The sequence below is a fragment of the Eufriesea mexicana genome, unplaced genomic scaffold, assembly GCF_001483705.2.
Source record: "Eufriesea mexicana isolate 0111107269 unplaced genomic scaffold, ASM148370v2 scaffold47447484, whole genome shotgun sequence".
NCBI classification, from domain to species: Eukaryota; Metazoa; Arthropoda; class Insecta; order Hymenoptera; family Apidae; genus Eufriesea; species Eufriesea mexicana.
This window is the reverse complement of record NW_016907864.1, coordinates 1,561,537-1,570,112: the sequence shown is the minus strand read 5'-3', so window position 1 is coordinate 1,570,112 and position 8,576 is coordinate 1,561,537. Positions and strand designations below refer to the sequence as shown.

Below are 8,576 nucleotides of genomic sequence, written 5' to 3'. Positions count from 1 at the left end.
ATATATAGTGTACTCTATGTGGCGGTAGTGCTAGAAGGGATGAAAGAAAAAGGAGTTGCGTTTCGTCCTGGGCCTGCTAGTGAACTTGTCGGTAAAGCTTTCTAGCAGGCCCTGCCTTAGACAGGGGATACCTAGATAGCATAGAAACTTGTATTCATGGGAGTCAAGTATTTGTAGCGACCATCATTCTCACCATTTCTCGCAACTCATCGGAAAACCTCTAATTCCTACATATATAAATTCCCGACCTTCCAATAGTATCTCAGTGTCTAAGGCAGGGCCTGCTATGAGGGCCTTGCTGATGAGTCCGCTAACAGGCCCAGGACGAAACGCATCCCTTCCTTTTCCTACCGTCCTTTCTAGCTACGCGACCAACGAGGATACCTGCGACCATCAGACATTGAAACGATGATGGGGGGAGGACCCCCACAGAATCCCCTCGAACCTCCGTTTTCCATCTAGCGGTGAGGGTGCGAAAGTTGGTGGCTACATAAATTTTACAAATTTTTCTCACCGATCTCCCCAACCCCAAACATTTCCCTGTCATCGAAACACGTAATGGAGAACCATCTTACAACTCCGTGCGCCATCAGCCGGTGTATTAACACATCGTAGGTGCAAGGACGCGATGCATTATGCGGGGTGGAATTAGCACGTCGTCGGACGCGAGACTTGGCCCGATAAACCATTGACCATCGACCCTTCGCCACGAAGTCGCAGTCGACTCTCGGCTGATCGATAAACCGGACCTCCGGTATTACCCGGCAAACAACGCGATATTACGCCACTGGTCACGTACATCAAGACGAGTTTTGTCCGGCAAATTGCGAGCGGAAATAGGCGCGTTGTGTTTCAGCGTTAAGCTTGGAAACCGTGGGCGAGCCGGGGGGCGAGAGCGGAGCGGCGAGGACGGGAGAGCTTTCCGTTCTCTGGGCTCGTTCGTCGCGATTTAAAGCGTTCCGTGTAGCGGCTCCGGACACGGGAAATTTGTTACGTTCGTCCGTTTCATTTCATCGTCGACGGGCCGCATTAATGTAAAAACGCTGTAGCAGAACGGTTGACCTGCGTCGAACAACGTGTTCCGGGGATAATTCTCTGTGCCGGGTGCCGGTTAAGTATCTATTTCCGGCGGGCAGGGTGCTCCGAGTCGATTGGAAATGTAGCTTTCGATTACGCGCAATTCCAACCCTCGCAGCTGTGCAACTTTTTCAGGGATGAACGTGCGTCGTGTTCATTCCCTACAGTCATTCCCAATTCACAGACCGTTACGATCCTCAATGAAGACGCGAATCCTTCAAATAGACATTTTAACTAGCATCCTTCGAACCTCTACCTCCATCAGGAAGAACCCAGACCTCATATACCACTCCATACATTCACCCCGAAGAAAGAAGCCCGAGTCGAGGAGACAACGGCTACCTCCTTACGACCAACGGCCCACGGACCTCCAAATCAGTTAAAAACACCATTAGAGTCAATCCTAACAACTTTCGTAAACTAACGCACCGTTAGCCAAAATTAATTAAACCTTTGCCTTTCCTCGACAGATCTCTACCTTATCCCTATTTCCATGCGTACCCTCAGGAACAAGGGACCCGAATCGAAGGGACGATGGTTTACTCGTTTATAACCAGCGTCCCACGATTCGCGGACACCTCGACCTCCGAAACTACGATTCGCGGGCACCTCGACCTCCGAAACTGACCCTCCGAGTCAACCCCATCTATCCATCTAGTGACGAGGGCGAGAATGATGGTCGCTACAGATTTATATTATTCATTTGCAAGAGGAGCCAAAAATATTTAGATTAACGAGGTGGGTGTAGGGGGTCCTCTCCCCCATTGTTGTTTGATGTCGACTGGTCGCAGGTATCCTTACGTGACGGTCGTGTTAGAAGGTACGAAAGGAAAAGGGTGGGATGCGTTTCGTCCTGGGTCTGCTAATGGACTCGTCGATAAGGTTCCTTTAGCAGGCCCTGCCTTAGACCCGGGTACTATTGGAAGGTCGGGAAGTTATATGTATAGGAATTGGGGATTTTTTCGCAAGTCCTCGGAATCCATCTAGTGGCGAGGGCGAGAATGATGGTCGCTACAGATTTATATTATTCATTTGCAAGAGGAGCCAAAAATATTTAGATTAACGAGGTGGGTGTAGGGGGTCCTCTCCCCCATTGTTGTTTGATGTCGACTGGTCGCAGGTATCCTTACGTGACGGTCGTGTTAGAAGGTACGAAAGGAAAAGGGTGGGATGCGTTTCGTCCTGGGTCTGCTAATGGACTCGTCGATAAGGTTCCTTTAGCAGGCCCTGCCTTAGACCCGGGTACTATTGGAAGGTCGGGAAGTTATATGTATAGGAATTGGGGATTTTTTCGCAAGTCCTCGGAATCCATCTAGTGACGAGGGGGTGAATGATGGTCGCTACATGTGAAATTAAAATATCGGGATTAAAGGAGTCGAATATTTCCGAGGGGGTAGGCTTTACGACAGATGATGGTACTTTCGTACTGTAAAACTATCGCTTGCAAAAAATTGCAAAGGATTTCTATTAAAAATGGAAGCTTTGATCCCTGTGAGCAGGAGCGATTTTTCACGTTTCGTGGAGTATTTCTTCCCGCTTTTCGGTGAAATTTTGAAAGACGCTTACGAGTTAAGAGCTCTGTAATCCCTCGCAGAGTTCCGGATACAACCGATTTGCGTATTAAAATTTCAAAAGATCCCCCTGGTCACGCTGATCTCGCCGGGGGGTATATCGCGAACGCTAGATCTACCTACGCAATGGGATTAAGGCTGAAAAGGAGTACTTTGAAGACGCGGCTGAAAAGGGCGAATTCCTCGGAAGCTCGCAGTTACTCAAGCCTCGGGAACGGCGATTCCGATGAAGGAATTCTTTCATCGTCCTCCTTGCAACGAATCTCTTTTGCCGGCCCTTTGAGACACAGTTGGATTATCGGTAATCGTAAAAATGCCGTCCGATTCATGTCAAGTGGAGCAATCCGGCCAGCTTTGTGCCACGCGGCCAGCTACGCGGACATTATCTCTTGCTGTTCTGAGTCCTCGTTACGCCAAGAAATGCCTCCTTCTTTAAGGGGGACAGTCGATAACGAGGCGTTGACGCTGAATGCCGCGGAACGCTGGGAAAAGAACCGATTGAGGAGATAAATTTGCGAAAATCTCGCGGTGTTATATCTTTATCGCGAACTCTGTTGATCTTGTAATATATATGTTTTGGTATTTTTTAATTACACGATATCGAAGATTTGTGAGAAATTTTTGTTTGGTTCCGTTGCTTGCACAGGGGGTGTAAAAGTGACTTGAGTCGTACATGCCTCGTATTATAAATTAAATTATATAACTGCGAGAGAGGACTCTGTTGATCTTGTATTATAATGGTACATTCTCTGATCTTTTCGGATATGGAATTTATGGATATTTTGGTATTTTTAAATTACACGATATCGCAAATTTGTGAGAAATTTCTGCTTGGTTGTGTTGCTTTCATAGGGGGTGTAAAAGTGGCCTGAATTGTATTATCGCGCATTATAAATAAAATAAAATAAAATAATTGCGAGAGAGGAGAGAACAACTTTTTACCTTCGGAGATTAAAATGGATATTATCTGTAAAATTTCATCTCCTTTCTCTATTTTTAGTTGAGCGTTGAATTCGAAGATTTCTTTGTTATAAAGATATGAGAATTCGAAGCTCCTCTTATATTTTTCTGAGCCCTAAATTTACTATTTTTTGCTAAAATAAAATAAAATTTAGTTATAGCCTCTCGTTAATATGGAGTAATAGTAATAGTATGAAATACTTCATCTCGGTAGACAAGCACTGTACAAAAATTCGCGAATAATTATTTTATTTCCGAACCTTTGTAAGTCTACGTATATCCTTTGAAACATCGATGACAATTTATATTCCTCAGTCCACTAATAAATTAATAAAAATGCTATATTATTACCGCATTCCTAGCTTAAAAATCTCAAGAATTTCAAACTAGCAAAAACTTGCAAACCCTCGGAGGAGTATCACACTTCTGTTTCCAACCATGACTCACGCCACGTTAACCCTGGTGCCCTCCCCAAATGAATCTGACCCAAAACGAAGATCACGCTTTTCAAACGTTCCTCCGTTTCAATTTTACAATAACTCTCTACGATCTACGACGTTATTAAAACCCTAGTCGGTAACCTAAATGAATACAACGGGGTTAATTTTCGAATTAATCTTGCACCCGAGAACCTCGTCCAGACCATCCCTTACACGGTGCAACGAACGATGTCTGAAGTTTCTTTTCTTCGTTTCTTTTCAGCTTGATCCATCGAGATACTAGGCCAGAGCCAGCAATCAGGTGTTTGACACTGAGAGGAGGGACGAGGTTGCCCTCGGCGCCGGATCATCGCAGCGAGGCTCGTTTGAGGACGGATCCAAAGGTGTTGGTCTTCGTGGAAACGCTGTACTCTATGCTGGGCAAGAACATAGCGGAACTGCTCGTCTCCAATCGAATCAAGTGAGTACCTCCGGGTCCAATCGCGTTTCTTCGCGATCGAAAAGAAGAAACGGGGTACGATCTCACCTGCGACATCTTCCCAGAGGCAGTTTCTCCTAGTTATCGCGGCGAAGTTTTTGCCACCGAAATTCATTGTTATGTCGGTCGTGGTACGCTTGTTTTCCATCCAGGTAAACGATCGCAGACGCCTGTTCGCGACTGGAAAAACTTTATCTCGTTAGCACTTCGCGCGAGGACCGGCCACGCTGTTCGTGTACTAATACACTTCGTTATCTCCGTGTTTTTCGTCTCTTTCTCGGTGGTAATTAACCCCTCACGCTGCGACAATTTTTCCACCCGATTGGCCGGCCATTCTAACCTGCTTCCGCGATGAAAAGCTTCTTCGAATCAAAAGTGGGAGAGATTATAAATCGCTGTGAATCTGTTTGTACAATGGACGTCTTTTGTTGTTTATCTTCGTGGGTGAAAATAGAAATAATCGTTATCGGTAGTGTCATTACTGGCATCAATTTGGATCCCAAGTGTCGCTAATATTTGTCAATTAGAGTGGGACGATATTGATTTTTACTGGTCGAGAATTATTAAGAGTTGGTATGAAACCAGGCACATTATAGGCTTCTTCTATTTTCCATCTTTAGCCCTGGAAATAGATTGAAATAATCGGTTATGGCACCAGTTTTGATCCCAAGTGTCGCTAATACTTGTCAATTAATGTAGAACGATAGGGATTTGTGCTGGTCGAGAATTATTAAGAGTTAGTAAGAAAGCAGGCACATTATGAGCTTCTTCTATTTTCCATCTTTAGTCGTGGAAATAGAACGAAATAATCGATTATGGCACCAGTTTTGACCTCAAGTGTCGCTAACATTTGTCAATTAAAGTGGAAGGATGAGGAATTTTGCTAGTCAACAATTTTTAAGAATTGACTAGAAATTAAGCACATTATAGCCTTCTTCTATTTTCCATTTTTAAACCTGGAAATAGATTGAAATAATCGGTTATGGCACCAGTTTTGACCCCAAGTGTCGCTAATACTTGTCAATTATAGTAGAACGATGGGGATTTTTGCTGGTCGACAATTATTAAGAATTATTAGAAATTAAGTACATTATAGCCTTCTTCTATTTTCCATCTTTAGACATGGAAATACATTGAAATAATCGATTATGGCACCAGTTTTGACCTCAAGTGTCGCTAATACTTGTCAAATAAAGTATAACGATGAGGATTTTTGTTGGTCGACAATTATTAAGAATTGTCTAGAAATTAAACACATTATAGCCTTCTTCTATTTTCCATTTTTAAACCTGGAAATAGATGGAAATAATCGGTTATGGCGCCAATTTTGACCCCTAGTGTTGCTAATACTTGTCAATTAAAATAGAACGATGAGTATTTTCGCTAGTCGACAATTATTAAAAGTTGGCGAGAAATTAGGCACATTATGAACTTCTGTTTTCCTTCCTTAGTCCTAGAAATAGATCGAAATAATCGGTTGTGGCACCAGTTTTAGCCGCAAGTGTCGCTAACATTTGTCAATTAAAGTAGAACGATGAGGATTTTTGCTGGTCCTCAATTATTAAGAATTGTCTAGAAATTAAACACATTATAGCTTTCTTCTATTTTCCATCTTTAGACCTGAAAATAGATTGAAATAATCGGTTCTGGCGCCAATTTTGACCCCTAGTGTTGCTAATACTTGTCAATTAAAGTAGAATGATAAGGATTTTCGCTAGTCGACAATTATTAAGAGTTGGCGAGAAATTAGGCACATTATGAACTTCTATTTTCCATCCTTAGTCCTGGAAATAGATTGAAATAATCGGTTCTGGCGCCAGTTTTGACCCCAAGTGTCGCTAATACTTGTCAATTATAGTAGAACGATGAGGATTTTCGCAAGTCGACAATTATTAAGAGTTGGCGAGAAATAAGACACATAAGAGAAAAGTAGGATTTGCCAGCGTTAACGAGGCTAGTTAAACTCGTTGCACTTAATCGCGACAAAATGGAACGCTAAGTAGCCGCGTGCCTAAACATCCTTGATCTTAACTCGATTTAACTCGCGTTGAAGAAGCTCTGGAACCTGCTCGCGTGCTGTCTCGCCATTATTCGTAAACCATTCGCGGAAATGCACCGTGTTGCGTGAAGCCTCCGAGGCCTGGAAAACCTGCATAAACACACATAACGCAATTTCCGTCGGACACTATACAGCGGCTTGAAACGGTGGATGACAAACAGGAACGCGCTGTGTCAATACTCAAAATTGCCGATGTTGTTCCACGTTCAGGTTTCTCTAACGAATTCCCGCATGGCGTTGCTACTATACCCATGTTTGTAACGTAAGAAACCAATATTCATTTGCCGAGAAAAAGCTGTAAATTATCTGAAGCAAAACTCTGTCAAAAGTCAACCTATGAACATTCATTTCGATCACGTACACTCGCACTAAAAACAAACTATATTTTTTTCCATCGAGAAGATACGACATATCGAATGACAATACATGCAAAGGCTTACCAGATCATCGATATAATCTCCAAACAGAAAATTTGCGAGTAGAAAAGCAGAATTCCGGCAACCCCGAGGTACCAATCTCCATCCGAATGGCGCGCAGTCCGCGGAAAAGAAATTACAGAGAAAATGGAGCAACAAGGGGTGGATTTAACGCGAGGAAAGCCCCCGGACACGAACGAGTTAACGGAGGCCTTGAGCCGGCGCAGGTTCACCCGATTCTTGGATAATCGCGCAATAACGACCGGCTAATGCAACGCGATGGCTGGCCAAGCCTCGGCGACTGCGAGGAATTAGCTGCAGCGAGGCCGACAGAGACACCGGGTTCGGAGAACGCGAAGGCGAGACAGAGATAGCGAGTGCGACCGACAGACGGAGACGGATAGGGGTGAACGGTGCAGCTGCCACCCCCGCGTGGCACTGGATGAAGCGTCATAGGTGGATAAAGTGACGGGGGCAGAGTATGACAGAGAGCATGCAGGTTGCGTGTCTCTCTACCTGTATACACACGCGTGTACATACGACGGTGTACGACTGGAACGGGTCGTGTGTAACACGAGCGGATGGCGTGACAAAGGGGTGTATAAGTCGGGCGGAGGGAGAGAGACGCCAGAGGTGTGTGTGTCTCGCGTGCGATGTGTGCCTGTCATCCGATAATCGGAAAGCCAACCGGCACACCTGTACACGTCTGACTAACAAGAGAGACGAGGAGAGAGAGTAGGGGAGAGAGGGCGAAAGAGCCGGCCAGTCTCTCGTTTGCTTTATCCGGTGCAATTTCATAATCGATAATCGAGGCCGACGCGAGCGTCGGCGGCCAAGCACTCGCCGGACAACCATCCAGCCGCGTTACAGACCAGCCAGCGAAATTTTGTTTTCGGAGATTGCCGAATGGATGGGTGCCGGCCGTGTTTGACCAACCGAATCGACCAGAGGGTCGAAGATCGCCGGGTCTGTGTAGACACTGAGGGCTCGTGTTTGCTAATGTTGCGGCTTGGAAAAGCTTCGCCGAAAGGGCATTTCCCGAGCTTCGGTTCTTCGTTGCATTTTCGTTCCCGGTTTTTTAATTGAGCTGTGTTTTCTGGCTGGTGCTTTGAGAGAGTAGTTTCCTGGTAGTTTAGATAGCTGAGTGGGTTAACGGATTGATATAAGTGAATTTGACGAGTAGTTGCAGGCAGTCGGATGAATCAGAGAGAGATTATATGGTACGATGTATGGGTAATAGATGGTATTTGTTATCTAGAATACCGATCATCTTCTGTGGACCACGTGACAGTCGACTTGAGATGGAGACATAAACGAAGAAATATATATAAAAAAATTAATTCTTCTGAATTAAATAATTAAATAATCATATTATAAAATTAGAAATTTGTTTTAGAGGGTGGGGTGTGTGAAGTGGACACTCGTCATCGGTTGACCAATGGCGTCAGTGACCACCGATCATTCTAATTCCAATTCCAAAATTAACTCAAAAATTAATTCTTCAGGATTAAATAATTAAATAATTATGATATTATAAAATTAAAAAATTGTTGTAGTGGGGGGGGGGGGGGGGGG

The 8,576-nt window shown here is 44.4% G+C and overlaps 1 protein-coding gene across 1 annotated transcript in view; it reads left to right on the top strand.

The window, feature by feature from the left end:
* sfl (N-deacetylase and N-sulfotransferase sfl) overlaps nucleotides 1-8,576 on the top strand; it is a 244,551-nt gene that overhangs the window by 168,985 nt on the left and 66,990 nt on the right. The window contains exon 3 of the mRNA XM_017907071.1: nucleotides 4,311-4,508. Coding sequence (XP_017762560.1) covers nucleotides 4,311-4,508 — 198 coding nt within the window. The remainder of the gene's footprint in view (nucleotides 1-4,310; nucleotides 4,509-8,576) is intronic.